This window comes from Polypterus senegalus, chromosome 6, assembly GCF_016835505.1.
Source record: "Polypterus senegalus isolate Bchr_013 chromosome 6, ASM1683550v1, whole genome shotgun sequence".
NCBI lineage: Eukaryota > Metazoa > Chordata > Cladistia > Polypteriformes > Polypteridae > Polypterus > Polypterus senegalus.
Genome location: NC_053159.1, coordinates 27120472 through 27143924, shown reverse-complemented (window position 1 = coordinate 27143924; position 23453 = coordinate 27120472). Strand labels below are relative to the sequence as shown.

Below are 23453 nucleotides of genomic sequence, written 5' to 3'. Positions count from 1 at the left end.
TAATAAATAGAACTGTAGAACAATCCAGACGAGATCAGGCCATTTAGCCCAACTAAGCTCGCCAGTCCTGTCCACTTAATACTTCTAAAAAAAACATCAAGTTGAGTCCTGAAGGTCCCTAAAGTCCTGCTGTCTACCACACTACTTGGTAGTTTATTCCAAGTGTCTGTGGTTCACTGTGTGAAGAAAAACTTCTTAATGTTTGTGCGAAATTTACCCTTAAGTTTCTAACTGTGTCCCTGTGTTCTTGTTAAGCTCATTTTAAAGTAGTAGTCTTAATCCACTGGACTAATTCCCTTCATCATTTTAAACACTTCAGTCATGTCTCCTCTTCATTTCCCTTTGCTGAAACTGAAAAGGCTCGGCTCTTTTAATCTTTCCTCACAATTCATTCTCCTTTAGCCCTGGAATGAGCCTAGCCGATCTTCTCTGGACATGTTTTGATGCCACTATGTCATTTTTTGTAGCCTGGAGACCAAAACTGTACTCAGTAGTCCACAGTACTCCAGATGAGGCCTCACCAGTGTGTTATAAAGTTTGAGCAGCACTTCCTGTGACTTGTACTCCACACATCAGGGCGCTATATAACCTGACATTCGGTTAGCCTCTTTAACGGCTTCTGAAAGCTATCTGGCAGTTGATGATGTTGAGTCCACTTTGACTCCTAAATCCTTTTCATACGGTGTACTTTGAATTTTCACTGCTTGGTATCATCTGCAGACTTAACTGGGTGATTACTTGTATTCCTATTCAAATCATATATATATATATATACACACACACACTCGTATACATACTAGGGGGCTCTGCCCCCTGCTCGCTTTGCTCGCCCACCCCCGGGTTTGGTTAAGCAGAAATATACAATTTAAAGAGATTATTTTCATTTCATTCATTTTTTATTTCTTGATATTTGCCAGTAATAAAGCTGTAGTGAATGAGTTATTATCCCCCAGGGTGTGCTATGCGCCAACTACTTCACATCTGTGCTCTGCTGTCGCGTTTTGAAGAGGGGGGCTGACCGCACGCTAAGGAGACATGATCGCTCCTCCAAAACCCCCTCTTAAACGGTGATACAATGGGAAACAAATAAATATATATATATTTTACCTCCTCTATGCTTGATCAGCTGGCTTGCTGCTGCTTGTGCCGAGTTGCGTGTTCTGCTTGTCGCACTGCGTCCTGATCATTTAAAATCCTGTACAGCAGCTGTCCTTTTGTCTCATTTCCTTGTCTTGCGGGACGTTAAGTGTCTCAATGCAAGATTTTTTTTATTATAATAGATAGTGATATACTGTGTGTGCCAGCCCTGTTCGAGTCAGTCTACATCTCACCATGTGTTGGAGTGCACCTTGTCTCTGCTTAGCTAGTGATACCCGTTTGTTCAATAGACATTATCATTTACAGCAGGGGTCCTCAATCACAGTCCTGGAGGGCCGCAGTGGCTGCAGGTTTTTGTTCTAACCTGGTTGCTTAATCGGAAGGCAGTTCTTACCAATAATTTTAATTCCGTGGCTTGTTATGCTTTAACTCTGCCATGTCAGGTAATTCTCATATCCTAGATTTTCTTCCCCTTTCTAAGGATCTCATCCAAATGATTTAAAGGTTAAAATGGAGGAGTAAATCTCAGTCCTTCACTTTTTTCTCTTCACTTTCCTTCCAGGTATTTAATTAAACCCAATAGTGCATGATAAATACACACAGAGGTGTAAATGATAACAAGCTAAATCTGTTTAGAACTAAAATAAGCAATAAGGGTTCAAAATCTTAACAAGTGAGTCAACTAAAGAGAAGCAGAAGTGTTACTTGAGCAATAAGTGCTTCTTATTAAGCAATTGGGTTGGAGCAAAACCTGCAGCCACTGCAGCCCTCCAGGACCGTGATTGAGGACCCCTGATCTAGAGATTAAGGAGTAACGTTTGACGTTTTTGAGAGAGAGATCGGAGCTACGTGTGTTTTAGAGGGTAGCTGCTGATTGGCAGAGATATCACCGCCATGTGCTTTTCTCCCCACACAGGGAACACTCTACTGTCAGAGCTGAATACAATCAAATACAGTGCCAGTGTTTAACATTAGAGTGTACCTACCTTCTGCTTGGCCAGAATTACATTTTATTCTTTATTATTATTGATTTTTAAAGTTTGTCCTGTTTCACTACTATGTGAGTGGAGCTGCGGGGCACAGCTAGTATATGTATATGCACAATTATTAAAAATAGTGGCCCTAGCACTGACCCCTGTGGAACACGACTTTTAACATCGGCCAGTTCTGATGAGGGTCTTCACAACATCACCCTCTGCTTTCTGTGTCTGTGCCAATTCTGCGCCCAACTACACACAACACCCTGAACTCCCACTTCTTTAAGTTTGATGCCCAACCTCTCATGTGGCACCTTATTAAATACTTTCTGAAATTCAGCATAATTTCATAAGCTCCACTCTGATCCCATTCTTTTGTTGCCTCCTCATAGAACTCCAGCATCTGTGTAAAACACGACCTCCCACCTCTGAGCCCCTGCTGACTGTTCAGTAAAACTCCTGTCCTTGCCATGTGTTGGTTTATCTTATATTTACTAATTCCTTCCATTAATTTTCCTGTGATGCACGTTAAGCTTACTGGTCTATAGTTTCCTGAATCTCACCCTTTTATATAACGGGATAATATTTGAGATTTTCCAGCGTTCTGAATTTCCAGTGTGTAGTGACTTCCTAAAAATATGCGTCAAGGGTTTATATCTGTACTTGCTAACCTCCTTAAGAACATGAGGGTAAATATTATTATCTGGTCCTGGTAATTTTTCTATTTCAGCATATTTCATCTGAGCAGCACTTCTCCCTGTACAATTTCTTAATCCCTCAGTACCTCCTTAGTAGCCCTTGTTACCTCTGAGAGGTTATCTACTTCCTCACAAGTCAAGTCAAGTTGGGGAGCATGCACTGGTACAGCGCATTGCCGCACCCACTACATGACGAAACAACTCGGGATCCCGGTTGGCAACCCCCCAGTCAGACACGCAGTCCAGTCCCACCCTCCAGAAATGACCCTCTATCTGCCGCAGTCAGGTGTTATGTGGGCGACCCCTTGGCCTGGTCCAGCCACTTGGGTCACCAACAATGAAGATCTTACAAGCCTGATCACCCTCAGGGAAACACGCCTCATGGCCATAGTACTGTAACTGACGCTCCCTCACAATGCAGGTAATGTGCCTCATTCAGGACTCCATGAGCAACACAAAGTCAAACCAGCGATACCCAAGGATGTTCTGGAGAGACACAGTACCAAAGGAGTCCAGTCTTCATCTCGGGTCACTGGATAGCATCCATGTCTCACAACCATATGGCAAGACAGGAAGAACCAGGACTCTAAAGACTTGGACCTTCATCCTTTTGCATAGATGTGGGGGCACCACACACCCCTTTCCAATGACCTCATGACCCCCATGCTCTCCCAAGCCGTGAATGTCACTACCAAGGTAAGTAAACCTCTCGAAGGTCGACACTCTCTCCGTAGACAGACACACTGCTGATGGCTGTGCCCAAGAGGTCATTAAAGGCCTGGATCTTGGTTTTCATCCAGGACTCTTGCAAACCCAGACACTCAGACTCCTCACTCAGTCTCTCGAGCGCCCCGATCAGAGCCTCCATTGACTCCGCAAAGATCACAGCATCAGCAGCAAAGTCAAGGTCCATGAATCTTTCTTCACCAACAGATGGCCCACAGCCGCTGGACCCCACGACCCTGCCCAACACCCAGTCCATACAAGCATTGAACAGAGTAGGAGCAGAAACGCACTACTGATGAACCCCAGAATCAACTGGGAAAAACACAGAGGTCCTGCCTCCACTGTGCACAACACATGTGAAGACCTCCACTAAAATGTGAGTTCAAAGCATCTGCTATCTCACGGTCTATTTTTTTAATTCTCCTTTACTATGCATTTACTGATGCACTTCACCTCGTCCTTGACTGATCTTTTGCTACTAAAATAGCTCACTGGTTGCGGTGTTTTTGTTTTGGATGCGTCTGCTCAGTCTATAAGATTGATCATTCCCCTTATGTCATCAACACTGCAGTCTCTGCCAGTATGCCATGTGCTGCTGTGTTTACACCAACGTGGCTCACTGACTGCCATGATGTATTTCCCTCTCTCAGCCTTAATGCTGGCCATTTAGCCCCACAAAGCTTGTCAAGTCGTATCCACCTAATTTCTCCAATATAACCTCAAATCGAGTTTTTTGAAGGTCCCTCGTGTCCTCCTCTCCACAACACTACTTGCTCATTTGGTTTGTACTTTTGTGCGTAATCCTCCCTTAACAAGTTTCCAGCCACATCCCAGGACTCTCTTTTTGGAAACCTAGCAGCCTCCTCTGCTGTGCGCGCTGCTTCCTAAGCTTATGTAAAACAAGTCTGAGAGTGAACATCAGGGATGAAGTCAAGTAATGTGGTTAGCTCACAAGGTTTGGGAGTGGCAGTGTCAAAAGCATCTTAACGTCTGAAGATTATCAATTTCATTAGCCTCTCTGGCAAACAATGGGAAGAAGAACCAAACCCTGCGTCTTGTTTTTTTTTCAATCTGTAATCCTGAGAACATTTGACCTAAATAATTGTAAAGAATACGGTTGTAAATATCCAGCCCTGTAAACTCTTTTGTTAATTTTGTAAAAGCGTACGTTCAGCCTCAGGGGACTATTTATCCTTTGATTAATTAGTTTCTCTTGTAATAGGTTGAAAATGAGAGTCTGGCTTGGCTTAGCCTGGCACTGCATCCACATTCACTGGCCCCCGAGCCGAAGGCAGAGCCATGCGTTTACTTCTGTCATCTTGAGGCCTTCCACAGTGGAAGGTCTTGGCAGGCAGGCAACCAATTGCTGTTTCTGGAGGTGCTGGCCTGATGAAGGGCGACATGGTTTGCGTTGTGGACATTTTATAGTGGTCTCTCGTTCAGCAGTCACTGAGCGGGTTAGACGCAACTCGATTTGGTCAGATGGCAGTCATCTTCTCTTTCTCTAAATTTCAGCGTGTGCCATCAGGCTGCAGATTTAGGTTTCCGAGGGTAAAGAGCAACAGGTTTAGGAAGTTGTTTATTCCCAGAACTTGTAAGCATTTGGAATTCTGTGCCTTGCAGGGATCCTGCCGAGTTCTGAATTATTATTTGGTGCGCTGGTAGACTGGGCCGTGGAGTCTCTACACAACAACTCAGTCTCCTCAATGGACGGTACCGCTGACTCCTCTCTTTGTAATCAGACTAACATATTTACTGTCGGGGTTGAAAGGTCTTTGAGTATGCATGGACGTAGTGTCTCGAGATGTCAAAATGACTCATTTTAATTTTCCAGTTTGTCCGGCACTGGTGGCGGGTTAGAGTCCCGAAATACGTCGGCTTGGTGGACAGCGGTACGAATATTCACTCTCAGAAGTTTAAATCCTGATACGGTGGCTTTGCTGACCCTCTGGATGGTGTTACGTTACTTCAGGGTTGGTTATCTGTCCTATTTCCATAAATATGTTTGACATTTTGGAAACCTTATGCTCAAGTTATGATGATAAAAAATGTTTGTATTTATACCGTATATACTCATGTTTAAGTTCTCTGGCAGATAAGTCGGAGCTTGATTTTACTGTATAATTTCTGGTATTTTATAATGTTGGTCGTATAAGTTGAATGTGGAAAACTCACACTATTGGTCCAAGAGATTACGATATGCTAACGCCCACCTGAGAGAGTAACCATGGAGCACACGGCCTCTCTTTTCTATGTATTGTGCCTACGTGACCACACAGTAATACCCAAACTATTCCAAACTGACATTTGCACTGATTTGTGTATCTCACACCCGCATACACCTTGATCGTACGAGCATCCCTTATCTATGATGCAGTGTTAGATCAGAAGAAAATATGAAGCTGGTTTTAAATTAAGTCATTGAAGTAGCGAAAGAAATTGGTAACTTGTGCTGCTTCAACAAAATTCGATGTGTCTGAGAAACTGGTGTGAGATTGGAAGAAGCAGGAAAATGTAAAAAAAAAATAAATAATTATCGTATTTTTGAAATAGCGTATAAGTCAGGGTTTGATATTATGATCGATTTTTCGGGTTTCAAGACCCAACTTATAAGCAAGTATATATGGTAGTTAAGAAAACTATTTGTGTAACAGAAGTTGGGTGGACTACAACTGTGTTTGAAAAGCTACTGTGCTGCTCCTCCTTATGTAGTTTCTTTATTATATTGCAGCTGGTTTAGTATAATTCCGATGGTTTTTGGATTAATTATAAACACTAAGTAATATTAAACATTAAGACTAAACTTACAAAATTAACAAAGAAGGTCCATTTTTATCAAAAGTCTAGAAAAATACATTTTATTCAAGTCAGTATGTGTGAAATTGGAATTTTTTAGCAGCTCCAACTCCAAGATAATTTTTCATCTTTGCACAAATCTTGGGTGTGTGGACTTCGGAGAACACTGGCTGTCAGTTTTTGCTTTTCATTGCCTTACATTTTACTTTCCTGCTGTAAACTCATTGCCCTCTGGGATAATTAAAGTCGAGCTAACACCGAACTGTGGCGCTTCTTTGTCTTTTCTGCTGAACTAGGAGGTGGGACGAATGAAGATTGAACTGTTTGCAGATGTCGTGCCTAAAACTGCAGAGAACTTCAGGTATGTTAGCTCTGTGCTTTGCTTTAAGGTTTAGGTTGCCCCCTTTTGACGCTACAACATTATGCTGATGTACAGGAGGAATGCTGGGAGAAGCCACGCCTGGTTTCATTGTCTCTTTTTTGCCAAGTCTAGTGCCCTACATGTGCCTGTGGGGTGGGCTGATGTGGGACGGGATTTATTTTACTTAACCTTTGATGTGAAAGCAACAGCCGGGATGACAGCCCCGTTAATATGACAGCGTTTGTGTAGTTCAGGTTTCTCCAACCTTTTTTCCCCTGAGAGCTACTTTTACAAAATGAAAATGGCCGAGAGCTACTCATGTTTTCTAACGTTTATTCTCATAGCTGATTTCAACCCAAACAAATTGAATAAGCTTGTTTTGCCGGAACATTTACAAAATGTTGGTGTCCACAACTCACATTTTGTATTAAAACATCAAAAAATATTGAGTTCACCTGCAAGTGTATTTTGTATGTCTGTATGTATTTTCTGTTGTATCTTACACTATTGACTTAAAACATGAATGCTGTCAAAACAAAGCAATGCAATTCCAAATACACAGATATTCCTTATTCATTTGTCATTTTGTCACATGTCACTGTTTCACTTTATTCACATGTCCAGTTGCACGTGTGATGTGTTTTTCAGTTAGTCAGATGACTCAACAAGAGAGGCAGGTGTCTGGTGCAGTGGAGCCACTGAGGTTAACTCTTATGGAGTCATTTAAATGTTCGTCTCTCCGTCTTGTTCTCAACTTTGATTTCATGACATTCATGTCAGACTCACAGAGATATGGAGACCCAAACAACGCAGACATTCCCAGAGCTGCTTGGTGAAGATTCTTCTAGTTATCTGGCTCTACTAAGCTCCAGAAATGCTGAGAATGCTGATGAGACTTGAACTGCACATTATTTTGAAGGTTTACTAATATATAATATATAAAATCCAACGTCTGTTTGTCTGTCCGCTTTTCATGAGAGAACTACGTAGCAGATTTAGATCGGGGTTTTTTTCTATAATTTGCTTGAACATTCCGGTTGATTTTGCGACTCATTTTGCTATGTATCATAGTTCGCTTGCGGTTCCGATGTTTTTGCTCAAATCCAAAAAACACGCAGCGGGCCAAGCATGGGGTAGGGTGTTGTTAAGGCCTTCCTCACTGGCTCGCCAGCTTCAGGGTGTGTTTCTTAACTCCACTTAGCTAACAAACGAGAGAACAATTGAATTCAAGTTTTGTTTGATATTTAAAATAAAGTGTTGCTTAGGTCTTGATGAGTTTGAGTCTGGATATTCTCTTAAGTGTACGCCACATTAAAAAGATAGATTGCAATTCAGATTGTGGATCATGATTTTGTGTTGAAACGATCATGATGTGATTTTTTGGAAATATTGCCCACCTCAAATTTGAAAACTTGATTAGTCAAATTAATGTAGAATTCATTAACCCTTTGGCGAGCTACTTGAAAAGGGGTTGTGAGCTACCAGTAGCTCACGAGCGACATGTTGGAGACCCCTGGTGTAGTTCCAAGTGTAAAGATTAACCTACCTGGTGCTGCCCAGTATTTATTTACACCAGACAATGAACACTTGGCTTCCTGGACAATTTTCTTTTGTACTTCATGGGATTTGGTCTGCAGATCACAAAATTCACCTTTAAAATTTCCTGTCACTTACTGTTTTATTGCAACCTCCTATTTTTGTAATTTCCTTGTTATAAGTATACAAAAACTACAACTGGACCATCTCTGGTGATCTGAAAGGAATGGAACTACGACTTGGAGTGCAGGTACTGCCAATGGGACAGCTATATTAAAGAGTCTCATGACAGTCAAAAGAACTGACCACTCCGTAAGCTGTCAAGTGTGGCTCATAAACCGCTTGTCGACACAACAGAAAAGATTTTTGCCCCCTGTACATAACAAGGGATTTTCAGATATAAACAGGAATTTGAGTTACGCTTTATTTATTGAATATAATGAAATGACTTGAACACTGTTTTTCTTTGTAGACTCCTGCCTCTGTAATCCACTTGTTTCAGCGCACAGGAAACTCCTAAATCCCCGAAGAGTTGGAAGTGTTTTGACTGCATGTTGACCCGTTCTTCCCCAGCGTCAATAACCTCCTCATTTCTTCCCTCCTAAAAATTCCTTAAGTGGACTGAAGAGATGATTGCCCCTCTCTGAATGACCAATCATACACTCTTAACTAAGAATGAGAGAGAGAGAGACACTCATCCCCAAACTAATTTTCGAATAAATCTGAGATGGAATGACTCCTTCATTTGTCAAAAATTGAATAATGATGCACCGAGCACCACTACTGTAATGCCCTGCTCCGACATTTTGATTACAGCAGACAAGCAGGGGGGAAAGAGCAGCTAGCAAAACTGACAACAAGTTCATATATGTGTGTGCTTGTCCAATGAGTCAGGTCTACCTTGCACTCTTTATAAGAACAGAGCATGAAAATCCCTGTTTATAATTGAACACCCCTCATATAAAATTTCGGAATTGATGAAAGTGATGACCAAGGGAGATGATGCATTTCACAAAGGATTTCCGTATTTGTGACGCCAACAACTGATACCAAGATTATGGGAAGCACAAATCAGATCCGCCACCAATGACGAGTGGTTTGTGGAAGCTGCAGGGAATCGCGTGGAAGATTAGGGTTAATCTGGGTGCAGTCAGGGACGAACATGGAAAAAGTTTTCACCAAGTTATTACAATCATCAAGGCGAGTGAAATCCCTCGTTACTGGCTGAAAGAGGGTAGGCAGTGGAACACAAAGCAGGAGATGCTGAGTACAAACAAAACTCTGCAGCAAAACTTGAATGAATGTGATGTGTCAGTATCATTAAGTGAATAAACACACCACGTTCAATAAAAATTGCTTCTCGTGTCTCCAACTTCTTACATCATACTGTCAATGTGAAGTTATATTTGTGTTCAGCTTGATGCTGTCTATCAGTCACCAAAAAAAAATTAAAAAATCAGTAAGCAACACTAAAAGTTGAAAAATGTGCAGTCCAGTGATAAGTGCTGCGTTGAGGCACATTTCATCGGCCCACACCTTCGCCGTTTGGGGGCTTTGGCTTAGAAGAAACTGTGCTGTTCCTTGGGTCAAAATAAGAGCAGCACCCTGGTCTCCACCTAGGCCACCATCCTGTCTGTCAGGAGACAAATCCCCCCATTTAATGCTTACTCTCTGCGGTTATCTTCCTGCTTGGAAGGCAGTTCTCGCTTGCATATAAACACCAAGTACTCTGCAGTCTTCTAGTTCACTAATCACTGAGAGGAAACGGCCTGGGCTGTACGTACACTTTGAGCCCACATTAATGTATCGGTACACCTAATTGGAGTGCCACTGGGTCAGAAGGGACGATCAGGTTGGACTGGAGGAGGATTAACCTCTATCTGGCCATTGCTTGCACGTGCCAAGCTGCATTGTTGTCGACCTTGTGCACAATGCAAGGATGTTGGGGTGTGATTAGTCCAGGCAGCTGTGTCAAAGGACCCCACTTTATTTCTTCTCATTTCCCAGGGTTCCCTTTTGATGTTGTTTAATTGATGATGGCTGTGTGTGTTGGGGACGAAGCTCTTCTGCTTATCCAGTCTTGTGTAATTTTAACATTTCTTTTTGTTTTTCTTGCAGGCAGTTTTGTACCGGAGAGTTCAGGTAAGTGATAAATACACTTCTTATCATCCGGGCGTTGCTGAGAGACCGACTACCAGTGTTTTCACATGGAATCAGTATGCCTGAGGCGGCCATGGTGGGGAAGCCTTGCACAAATAGAGAAGTCGCACAGTAACTCGGAGAGCTGGTCTTTGCACAGTTCCAACTAACAAACAAAAGCCCAGACCTGTAGTTAGGCAGTTCGTCCTCACGATTGATTGTACACATCAATGTATTTTTCTAAAGATCCTCATTCTTGTTCTGCAAAATTATCTTTTTATAGTGAAACGATAAGAGTGGCACACTAAGGCATAAACTTGACAGCATTGCTGCTACACTTTCACTTCTCCACTCCATCATTGCTTTTTTGTTTCGCCTTGGAGAGAATTTCAGTACATTCAGAAAGTATTCCGACTCCATCACGTCTTACGCATTTTGTTATATTGCAGCGTTGTGGCTAAAATCATCTCAATTCAACACTAAAACCAAACTGCTGGGTTGACTTTGTCTTGAATGAGCACTTGCTCCCAGTTTCCTGAATGAGGCTCATTACCTGCATTGTGTGGGAGTGCCAGTTACGGCACTACAGCCATGGGGTGTGAGTCCCCGAGGGTCTTCTGGCTCGCAGGATCCTCATTGTTGGTGTCCCGAGCGACTGGACCAGGCCAAGATGACGTCCATGTAACACCTGACTGTAGCAGATAGTGTGATGTTATGGGTCCACAGCTCGCTCAGCAAAGGCCCTTTTTATTTAAATAAAAAATCACCGTGCTTGCGGCGGCTTAGTGAGGGGGCGTGGTGGCCGTAGCAAGCCGCAGGGCGATCTGCGGTGTGGGCGTTTCTCACCTAGTGCACAGGAGAGCGACTGTCCACAACCGTGATTGTTCCTGTGGCTAATGTGCTGCAGCTGCTATGGCCCCCCTCTCAATATAAAGAGCGCGAGTCGGTTAGGAGGGGGAATGAACAAAAAATGGAGGAGTAAAAAAAAGAACAAGGAAGAGAGAAAATGACGGAGGTGGCTGGAGAAAGCAGGAGAGAGAGACGGTGTGTGTGGGGGAGCGAGCGAACGTGCGCTCGCGGGCAGCTGCATGGAAGCCTGGGTGTTAGGCTGACACCCAGGAGTTGAAGTAGAAGTCGCTCCCACTGAGCGATCATGTAGTGGGAGTGACCAAAGAAGAAGAGACTCCGCGTAAGGCTGGGGTGGCGGCGGGAGTCAGGAGGCTTGGAGGTGAAGTCCTTGGTGTGGCCGTCCTGGAAACCAAGGAGTCCGAGTCTCGGGCCTGGGATGAGTGCCAGACCGAAGCCAGGATCGGGAGGACTTCAGACCTGTGTGAGTGAGAGAAAGGGCAGCTGCAGAGGGAGCGTCTCGCCTGTTGCAAAGCCCAACCGGGAGAAGCAGGTGAGACGCTAGTGTAGACGAGCACCGGGCATATTGATTTGAGAATGCTTCCAGCAACGGTTTTAACCTCTCATTTTTAAAGGACTATTTGTTTTTGTATTTTTAAACCTCCACATTTCTTTTAATGGATTATTTATTTGATGAAGACTTTGAAGCACTGCACTTTGTGGACACTTTGTTTTTGATTTGTTGTTTTTAAATAAAAGCAGTTATGCATTTTTTTTTTACATCATCACCTTGTTATTGTTGCCTCACTGCTTAGCTCAACTTGGTGACATTATCGACGGTGTTGGGTTTAAGGGCTCCCAAAGAGCCGATGGGAGCATGGAGCAGAACCCGCATCATCACAGATAGAGGGTCATTTCCGGGGTTGGGACTGGATAGAGTGTCTGGCTGGGGGGTTGCCAACCGAGATCCTGAGCTGTTTTGTCATGTGTCATGCTCCCCAACCTGAGCTGAAGCAACACTCAATACACCTGACTGACAAAGCAAAATCAGGATTTTTTAGAAAATTTTGCATATTTATATTAAAAATAAAATGTCACATTGACACAAGTATTCAGTACCTCATTGAAGCCCCCCTTTGGTAGTGGTTATGGCCTGCAGTCTTCATGGGTTTGACTTGACACGCTTCACCCGTCTGCATTTGAGGATTCTCTGCCATGGACACAACCAGAGGACACTTATTTTAAAGTAATATGGAACCCCATTGCATTCAACTGCAGGTCACTCTGGAGCAGGCTTTCATTAAAGTCACCTCCGTACTTTGCCTTCCTTTGACCCTGACTAGTCTCCCAGTCCCCAACCTCACAGAATGATGCTGCCACCACCATGCTTCTTCCTTTTCATGGTACTGTGCTGTGCCAAGTGATGAATGGTGCCTGGTTTCCTCCAGACATGGCGCTAACGGTGCTTTCATCAAACCACAGAATTTAACCTCTCACAGTCTGAGAGTCCTTTTTGCTACCTTTTTACAAACTTCAAGCAGGCCTCCATGTGTCTTTTACAGCCGTCTGTCTGGCAACACGGTCATAAACTGAGATCAGTGGATAGTTGCAGTGATGGTTGCCCTTCTGGAAGTTTCTCCCATCTCAACACAAGTTCTCTGGAGCTCAGCCCAAGTGACCACTAGATTCCTGGTCACCTCTTTTACCAGGGTCTTTCTCACCTGATTGTTCAGACTGGTCGTGCAGCCAGCTTTAGGAGGAGCTGTGGTCATTCAGAACTTCTTCCATTAAAGAATTATGGAGGCCACTGCACTCTTGGGAACCTTCCCTTCTATAGAAATTTTTTGTAGTCATCTGCAGATCTATGGCTCGACCCAATCCTGTCTGTGAGCCCTTCGGGCAATTCCTTCGACTTCATGGCTTGTTGTTATTTTTGTTCTGATACACATTGTCAGCTGTGGGACCATCTTTGGACAAGCGTGCGCCTTTCCTAATCCTGTCTAATCAGTTGAAGTGACCACAGGTGGACTCCAAACAAGGTGAAGGAACATCTCAGTGATGGTCAATAGAATGTGATGCAGCTTTTAGTGCCATTGGTGGCAGCAGACCCTTTAAGCATGAAATATTTTTTTGCTGTAAGAAATAAATTTTAAATTTTAGATCCATGTAGCACTGCAGACACGAACAGCATAGCAGGGGGTGGACTGTAGAACTCTGAGTGGACACTAATGGCTGAAATGCAAAGACACAGGCATCTGTATGTCTCCTCAATGAGAAATCATTGACACAACCAGAGGGCACTTGATTTAAAGTAATATGGAGCCCCATTACATTAAACTGCAGTGAAACACTCAGGGTTACAGGTTTTAAAAAGTGAACTGAATATTGAAGAAAACAGCTATTAAGTGAGAGATGACACCGTAAAATGCCAATGTACCTCCACGATTGGCAGAATAATGGCACACTGCTCACATACTCTGAGAGAGACCATACAGTGCTGTTTGGTGACGGATGGCACACTCCTCTCCTGTCACCATCATGTGACACACTATACGGACAGTGCAGCCCAGCCTTCATCTCCCTCCCCAGGCCTGGCCCAGTAAATAGGAGTCTTCAAATTCCAACTGGCACTCACTTCCTTGTTTTTGGTAGATGGCAATTTATTTTTTTTTTTTTCCTTTCCGGGTATTTGCATTTCATTTTCTTAAATTGCAATCTGCACTTCTGTCTCAACTAGGGCTGAAAAGAGCAAAGCAGCGAGAGGAATTCTCATCATCTGTGGCCTGCTTTTCTGTTTTGTTCATGTTGATTTTTCTCAAGTGCAGGAAAAAAAAGACATGAAAATACAGTGATCCCCCGCCTATCGTGGAAGTTACATTACAGACCCATCAGCAATAGGTGAAAATCCGTGACATGGAAAGACCGTATAAATCATTTTTTTTATCGTTTAAGCCTTAAAATACCTCTCCCACACGCTTCAAACACATGTAAACTTATTAAAACACACTTTGTAAACACATATATGTGGATGTTGGGCTAAGGATATGAGTAACATCTCTTTATTCTAAAAAAAAAAAAAAAATCTTGCCAGGGAGACGAGGCTTGATCATCTCAAAAGACAATTTGACATTCCCCCAAGAGACATTTTAATGTCACGCAAGACAAGGCAGTTATAAGGACAGCTGCTGTACAGGCTTTTAAATGATCGATGCGCAGAGTGACAAGCAGAACAGGCATCTTGGCAGAAGCAGCGCAAAGCCAGCAGCCTATCCATCCACTTCTCCTTAGCGAGCGTTCAGCTCCCCCCCTTCACAACGTGAGCGGGAGATTCATGAAGTGGCAAGAACGTAGCGCGCACCTCCGGGCTGGTTGAGCGAAGTGAACGAGACCTGATCATCTCAGAGAGATACTTTAATGACACGCAAGACTAGACATTACAACCTTGGGAAGCAAAACCCGTGACGGTGACTTTTGCACGTCACACGCTACTTACAAACAATTTAAAACAAGTTCACTGACATCTAACCTAACAGTTGTTGGAATGCTTTTGGTAGACAAACTTCAGGGGCTCCCAGCTCTTAGAACAACGACAAGCGGAATTCTGCAGCTGCAGCAAGCCAGCAGATGATCTGCCCGCTTCTCCTTAGCATGCGTTCAGCCCTCACCCCCACCTCCTTTCAGAACACTGGCGGCACACAGGGGGTGGGTGGGCAAAGAAAGCAGGAGGCGGAGCCCCCTAGTAATAATAATAATAAATCCACGATGTAGCGGGGCGTGATAGCTGAACCGCAATACAGCGGGGGATCACTGTAAAATCAAAACCTGAAAGCAGATCTCTTGCTGTACTTCCTTTTTGGAAGACCTCCATGGCTTGATATGTCTGCCCTTATCTGCAGACCCCAACTTTGACTTTCCTCATAGGAGACTGCCAGGTAACCAGTGGGATTCCAGAAGTAGCTGCCAGTCACCTTTTTGGGGTGGGAAAGTCAGGTTTGCTTTTAAGAATGCAGATGGCACATAAACACTTAGAATAACCAATTGCCATGATGCCTAATTTGAAAAGTGGGTAAAGTGATTATATTTCTGAAATGCGGCGGTTCTTCTGGAACCGTTTCTGATTGGCAGACTGCTGGGGAGTCATTTGGAGACCACAATCTGTCTTCTACAGCAGCCTTTGTGTTCAGTAGGCCTGATTTCTTGCTTGTGTTTTTTTTTTTTGACAGGAAAGATGGGGTCCCCATTGGCTACAAGGGCAGCACCTTCCACAGGTGGGTGGATTTATTAGCTTCTTCCAGGAGGGATTTTGTCTCTTGATGCTTTGGTCCTGTACGTTTTGCTGCAGCAGCCTTATTGAAACTCTGAAATGCTGCTGTTTAAATCAGAGTCATGAAATGTTTAGGTTCTAGTGTCTAAAGTGGAAATATTTAGTTCACTGGTTGAAAAATGGTCATTACTAAAATTGATTTGTCTGTTCAACTGTAAACGAAAATGTGAATACAACGACAGCAGCCTGTTTCCAATGGCCTAAAGGCAGCTCTGTTTCTGCTTTTGAGGAACAGCGTGCTGTGCGTTTTGTTGTGGTTGCGTATGAGGTCTGTGCTGTACATGCAGTTGAAAGTCTAATAAAGCACTCAGAACCATAAAGTGTATCTTTAAGTGTCAATTTAACCTCAAAGTATGTGCCCCCTTCCTACTATCTTCCATTTTTGCATATTTTACACAATCGGTGACCTTGGACCCTTAAACAAAATTTAGTATTAGAGAAAGGGATCCTGAGTGAACAGGCATTCATTTCTTTAGTCAAGAAAGTAATCCAACACCACTGCCATCAGTGTGAAAAAGTAATGGGCCCTAGAGTTTCAATACTTGGCTACTGCCACTTCCTTTAATTTGATATCAGTCTTTCACATCAGTTTTTTGAGGAATTTTAAACCAGAACTTGAAATGTTTGTTTCAGATCCTGCCAAATCAACTCCATTGGGTTCAAGTGAGGAGATTAATGAGACCACTCCAGGGCTTTAGACTTGTTTCTTGTGCCACTGAGTTGTAAACATGCTTTTGTGTTTTGAGATTTTGTCCTGCTGCACAACCCATCTATGCTTCAGCTTTATGTCAAAGTCTGATTACCAAATATTCTCCTTACGAATATTCTGGTAAGCACAGAATTTGTGTTTCCTTCAATGATGGCAAGTCTTCTAGCTGCAGAGGCAGCAAAGCATCACTCTACAATGTTCATCTTTACTCTAGCTATGATGTTCTTAGTCAAATGTCAAACATAGTTGGACCCGTGTCCTCCAGGCCTACTTTTGTTTGTCTATAGAATATTATTCAAAAAATACTGCAGTTCTTTGGATCCTTTTCTGGCATCCTCTAATTTCCACAATACGTTATTGTTGTACTTTACTTCGGAAGATCCACCCACTGTTCTAGTGCTCTCCATTTAGTGGTAATGGCTGTATAACCCTTTCCTGATTTGTTAGATTCAATAACTTTATTTCCTTATCTCTTCTGGAATTTCCTTTTACAAAGGCCTAGTGTTGTCCAAGAAACCTTGTGGTGACCCCTTCAGTCTCCTGGTCAGGGTCAGTATGTGCTGAGGTTTAGATCTGGCTGTGTCCAATCGGCCGAGGTAACTTTGGTCAGCTGTTTTGAGTAACTTTGGGGGAACAGTTCACATGGACAATACAGGAGTTGGATATCTTTGTTGTTTAAATACATGAAGTAGCAATTTAGTGAAGGTGTTCTAGGTTGACTCAGTTTCCCTGCGTCTATTATTATATTCTGTCTAAAGATCTGAAGCCATGTGTTGTGACAAATACAAAAACAGAGGATATCAGAGAGGGGGCAATTATTTTTTCACATCACCTAATAAACAAAAGCCTCTTTCCTAAAATGTCAATCTTATGTAGACTAACGTGCCCTAACTCCTCTCATTTTGCACGTATGTAAAATGCTCCAGTAGACACAGAAATGTTCATGCTTTTTGCCTGCTGGGAGTACAGCATCCATTTTGCATAAGTAATGAAAGTGTCTCTTCAGACATTTTGACTGAATCATTTGAATTTGATTTGAAATAACATTGAGAGCAGTGCAGAGTCTCCATGAGCTCCATGCCAACCCCGCTCATGCAGTTCAGTTTATCAGTAACACTCAGTGGACATTTCTTTGTGTTTTAATAGCCGGTACTGTAAGCCCATCCATCTCTTCTGTCTAAAGTTCATTTCATGTTATTCCTATGTGTTTGCTGATGATGATGACTCAGTGCTTAGCTAAATAAAAATGGAGGAGCTCTGTAGAAATGACAGCCAGCTATATTAGGGCCATTTGGATCATCCACCCCATAATTTGTGTTCTTTAACAAGTAAATTCTATTTATGTCGACACTCATCTAAATCTCTATAATGGCAGGCAGATTAAAAAACGTATTATCTGACTGAATTCAGGTACAAAAAATTATCTTCTGGCTGCTTGGCTTAAGCAAAATTCAGAGTCAGATAAAAGTCTGATAACTCCCAGTGCTTTTGGAACGCCTGATTCTTTTTGGCAAAGGAGCATTATAGACTGGTTGAGTCAGAAAACTATGTAACTCTTTACTGCTTTTTGTGTTATTCCTGTCTTGACTTTGGCAGCCATAGAGCCCAACAAACCTGTCTTGTTCACCGATTCCCAAAAAGGACTGAACAGCTGCTGGAGAGTAGGAAGACATGTTGAGTAAAATGAGTATTGCAGCTGATCATCAATACACATTGACTTTTGACTGTTCAGTGTGCGATAGCACTACTGTCTTCTAGAACAGGGCAACAGGAAGGAAGGTGCTGGCCTGAGTTGGGTACCATGCTAGTCCAGCTGAGAAGCTGCCCTGTTGTTTAAGATTCAAGCTCATATAAGTCATGCAAAGAATGCTCTCTCTACGACTACTACATGCAATATCCTTTGTGCTGCTGGTCTAGAAGAGCAGCAACATTGAAAATGGCATTTGTTGAAGCCAGTGTTCCATCAGGCCTGGAGTGGGTTTGAGAACAGAGAGCTTGTCTGACAGCAGAGTAAATACTTCCCCTTATCTCTAGGTCCGGCTCACTTTTAGATTTTACAAATTTGAATCCATTGTCTGTATATCCAAGCAACAGATATAGCATAGAACTAAGCAACATGTGGAAATGAATGTAGCAACTATGTAGTTAGTAATAAACACACAGGCGAAAGTCCAGTCTGGACAACCTGCTTGCAGAAATCAGACTTTAAGGCAGACGTGTGCTTATAGCCGCATTACCGTGCTGTGTTTCATTGTGTAAGCACATGTGCCATCTCCTCCATCTCCACCCCTTGTCAAACTTCAGATCTATATTTTTTTTATTTATTGTTGCTAGTTTTTACACATGGCCGTCTACAGCAACCTTCAGAGCAAAATCCTTTATACAGAAAAGCCATAAAAATGAATTCCAAATTAATATGAAGTGGTTACTCAAAATATTGTGCCTAAGTAAGTATTCTCAGCTTAAATGCGTCATGTAATTTCAATAAGGAGTTATGTAAGCCTACACGTGTACGTGTGTGTGTGTATATATGTGTGTGTATATATATATATATAATATATATATATATATATATATATATATATAATATATATATATATACACACACACACACACACACACACACACACACACACAACAAGCACTGAAGCATAGTGTACATAAAAGCACAATGGCGTATAAGCTACTTATTCATTTTTTCATCCTTCTTTTGTGCTCACACCTGTAAGCGCTCTGCGCCTGTCCAGTTTTACAGCCTTCTTTCGAGGGACAGCAGGACGTGCCGTTACAGCTAATTGGTTAACAGCAGTGTTGCAAAACCACGTAACTGGCATTACCCTGAGTGAGGAAGAAGTGAGTGCTTTGGGCTCTGCTCTGTACACTTTAATCTTTTATTTAACTGCATGGGTATTCGTAACAGAAGGTGGAATTTGCTTTTATGGCAGCTCTTTAAGGACTACAGGTGTACCTCTGTGATGAGCAAGATACTAATAGTAATATTTTATTTATATAGCGCGTTTCCTATTTATGTGGGATGAACCAGCATCTGCTGCATTTGAATGTCTCTGTTTCATTCACCTCTTCTACATCCAGTTGAGATTCCTGCCATGTGCCAGATGCAGCCCGAGTAGACGCCTGCTCCCTGCAAATCCATATTGGATTAAACAGATTAAGAAAATAGAGAGAACTACTTGTCGCTGAGTGCTTGGTGCTGATGCCATTTTATGTGCATTCTCAAATGTATTTTTTTTTAAACTGACAGCACGACTAAATACTGATTGACATAAGCATAGTGCACACAGAATGGACACATTTCAAAACTAATAAGCTTGTTTTGCTGTTATCCCAACCTAACCCCACCCTCCATTGTGTGATCCATTGTTAAGTAATGTGTACCTGCTCTCCTGTTTGCTGCAACAAACCAAATAAAACTGTGCGGGCAGCCTACTGAGGCAGGTTGGCGTGGAGACGCTGCTCCCCTTGAAAGGCCGGTGTCTGATTTCACACCGCTTCCTCCATGGTAACTGTGCTGGCATCTCTTTCCGGCTCATTTTGTTCATGATGACGCTTCTGAGGGGAAAAAGGAGGAAAGGGTTAAATTGGCATCATGTTGTACTAAAATGAATAAATGTAATCAGTTTCAGTACAAGCCCATTCAGCTATACAACTGTGGCCTACCACTGTACACATTTATTTTTGTAGGTTATGCTTGGAGAGAATAAAAAAGTGATGTGAAAGTCTTCAGGTCCATTGCTGAAACTCCAGGCCTCAAAGAAGCTTTAAAAGGGCCGTCAGGTAGAATCTTTATGCCCTGCACTGCCCTCTCACTGCTTGCCTCTGTGTGATTCCTCAATGTAAATGACACTCTGTAACATGAAGATGCTTTGATTGTTGCTTCAGGTTTACTGCGTGAATGGATGTTGACCAGAGCAAAGTCTTAAACTTGCAGTATGTAAAGTAAAGCATTTTTAAAAATTGCCAATCCTCTCACAAGGTTGTGGGACTAGAGGCACTTGAGACATATTTCAGGCTTCTTTAAAAAAACAAAGCTCAACAGTTTGTTTGAAACAGCAATAAATTGGAAGAAACACTTAAAATAAATAAATAAATAAATAAATACTGCATTATCTAATGCAGGGGTCTGCAAACTTGGCTCTGGACTGCCTTAGTGGCTGCAGATGTTTTTGTTCCAACTACATTCAAGTCTTGCTGTTGAAGCACTTGTTGCTCAAGTGGCATCTTTCTGCTTCATTTTAGTTGTCTTGCTTGTGACGATTGTCTGATCTTGATTGGTTATTGTCGTCCTAAACTGCTCCATTCACCGTGCTTGATTATTAAAAAGCAGTAAGATGCAAAAGCCAAAGGAACCAGCAGTTCTCCATCTACCTTGTTTTGATCTACACTGGGGTGTTATTTACCAGGAACTACCTGATTTAATGCGATATTTGGAAGGAAAGTGAAGAGAAGAACATGAAGGGCTGAGAATTACCTGCACAATTCAGACTACAAATCATTTGGATGATATCCTTGTAAAGGACCACAAAATCCACAATATAAGAATGACATGACGTGGCAGAAGGAAAACACAAACAAGCCATCACATTAAATAAGGTCTGTTATTGGGAAGGGTGGGCTTTGAAGTAAGCAATCAGTTTGGAACAGAAACCTGCAGCCACGACAGCCCTCTGGGGATAACTTTGCCTGCCCCTCATCTAATGCGGTCTTCTTTTAAGGTTGGTCGTCTTCATCTTAAGGTTGGTCTTCTATTGCTTTCATCACTTCTGTTTATTTACTAGTAATGCTGATGGGCCACTGATTATTGAATTTGTACTTGCTGTCCGTGTCTAGGTGAGTTGTTCTAAATGTTCTCCCACTTTCCTCCCACATCTTAAACATGTACAAGTTAGGTTCAATATTGGCTTGGCATGAGTGCCTGTGCTTTGTGATGGGTTAGCACACCATTCACCATTGGTTCACACATTTTCCCAACCCTGCTTGGACAGCATCAGCTTCCTTTAACTGAAAAGTTCATAAGACGGACATATGGATGGACTACAGCTTCCTTCCTTTCAAACAACACAAGCCTCAGTGATATCAAAAAACTAAAATGTTTTGCAGGCACAAGGAATTAATGTCTGAGTGTCCACATATTTTTAATCAGAAAATGTACTAATATGTTGGTATTATTCTTAAAGACCTGACTTGGGATCCTCAGTGAAGCTACTCATGTTTCATGGAGTCCCTTGGCCTGGCTGTAGTCCTTGTTTCAGAATTCTGCATACAAGCACAGAGATTATTAAAGGACAAGTTTGATATTTTTTCAAATCAATGTTATTTCATGATAAATTTACTAATTTGCTGCATGAACGTGAATCATACTTTATATAAAAAAAAAACCCTATCTTGCTCATGTTATATGATGATGTCCCAATGTGAAAAAAGCCTTAAAACTTACTGAAAATGTCCCCTTTGAAGTAGACAAGGTTTTGATCTAAGAAAAACATTTATAAAATTTACTATTTATGAAATATTAATATTTTCTCAAGGTGAGGCGATGTTTTTTGATTACTTGTCTGCTTGCAGTGGGCATTGTGCATAGAGTTGTGATAGCCTAAAAGTTATACAGTATTCTGTTTAATATCCTACTTTTGCCTCTGCAGTTGTTTCTTCAGCCATTATGTTCTGTGTGGAAGAAATAAACTGGAAATATATTAAAGAAAGAAACTTTGTCCTCAACTAGGACCTCTTATTAATATAAATAATCAGCCTGAAGAACCAGGAAGGAGGAAGCTTGTTCAATGCATCTTCAATCATCTCTTCATGAAGAGGTAGCGTCCTGTTATAGCAGCCTACTAAGAAAGTTCCCTCTGCAGAGGTGTATGTAAATGGTCACAGAACAGAGACAGAGAGTTATATTATAGATTACTGAATCTGCATAAAATTGCTGAATTATTGCTTACTCTGATTGGTTCATTAGCTTGTGGGCATCGTACATGACAGCCCCCCAACCTGTTTTGTAATTTCCTACTTTGGCCTCTGTTTCTTCAGCAGTTACATTTGCCATCTTTTTGTTTAGTTTTTTTCAGTAATCTAGGGGGCTTCACCCCCTGCTCGCTTCGCTTGCCAACCCCCAACCCCACCCCCGGCCTGCAATACACGCCAGCCACTTTGCGTCTCTGCCGCACGTGTATGTGAATTTCACTTTCACCAAGCAACAAATCTTTGAATTCTAACATATACGCCTCTTCATTGAGAAGAAACACTACTTTTCCGTGATGGCAACACGAATTAGGCGATCTACAAGTCTTCGACTTGAAGTTTTATTCCGAAAAATATATTTGATCTCTTTTTGCTGTTCTGTTATTTCACCAAGAAATAATTTGTTTGTTTGCCCTAATGCAATCTTTACTATCATTTTTTTGAGACTTTTGAATTTTAGTACTTATCTCTAACCTGCTCTGCATGTGGCAGCCAAGTACTCAGCTCACAATGAAAGTACATGGTTGGGGCAACTCAGTAAACCGGACTGGCAGGTTCTCGGCCTTAATACTATTTTTGCCTTTAAGGAACAAAACAGCATCAAAACATTACCAATGTTTTTGAATGCTTTACGACGTTCTACTTTGTCATCTACTCTTTTTTCCTTTTATTTCCGGCCCCAGGAGTGGTTAAATCGCTTGTCACAAAGTCTCGCCTCACGGGATGTGAAAATATCTCCCTGTAAAAGTCATGTCTTGTCCCAGGTTTTTTTATATAATAGATAGATAACATTACCTACAATCAAGTCAAACTTAACAAAACAGAATTCAACTCCAACCCGAGATGCTTTGTTTTTTTTTTTTCTTAAACAGTGCCTGCTTTTCCCCAGTTAGTCTATGTTGTTATTTTACATAGCCAGTAGAGTGAGGGCCACACTGAGTGGCTGTGCCATAGTGATCAGCACACTCAAGAATGCCACTGTACTTTATACACTTAATAAATCTGAGCTGATTACACTGCATTGTATTTTTAAACTAAGCATTACCGTTTTGAAAGAGCCCAGCCACCTGCACACCACACTTTACATGGTATGTTGTGTGTATGCACAATATAAACAAAAAGAAAAAGGCAAAGTGTCTGATCAAACCGATTGAGCTGTGAAATTGCTGAGAGGTGGGAATGGCCCCTGCACACCACCAGTCTGCCTATGCTAAAACGTCTGAACTAAACGTCAACCTGATTAGAAGTAAATACATGTCCATAA

At 42.1% G+C, this 23453-nt stretch overlaps 2 protein-coding genes across 3 annotated transcripts in view; one reads left to right on the top strand and one right to left on the bottom strand.

Annotated features, from left to right (window-relative positions):
• Positions 1-19780, bottom strand: part of LOC120530895 (probable G-protein coupled receptor 160) — a 34215-nt gene extending 14435 nt beyond the window's left edge. The window contains exon 1 of the mRNA XM_039755666.1: positions 19607-19780. The gene's annotated coding sequence lies outside the window, so the exon portion shown is untranslated. The remainder of the gene's footprint in view (positions 1-19606) is intronic.
• Positions 1-23453, top strand: part of ppih (peptidylprolyl isomerase H (cyclophilin H)) — a 122872-nt gene that overhangs the window by 74706 nt on the left and 24713 nt on the right. For both annotated transcript variants that reach the window (XM_039755670.1, XM_039755669.1), the window contains exons 2-4: positions 6592-6656; positions 10311-10334; positions 15401-15445. In XM_039755670.1, the coding sequence (XP_039611604.1) occupies positions 6604-6656; positions 10311-10334; positions 15401-15445 (122 nt within the window). In that variant the 5' untranslated portion in view covers positions 6592-6603. The remainder of the gene's footprint in view (positions 1-6591; positions 6657-10310; positions 10335-15400; positions 15446-23453) is intronic.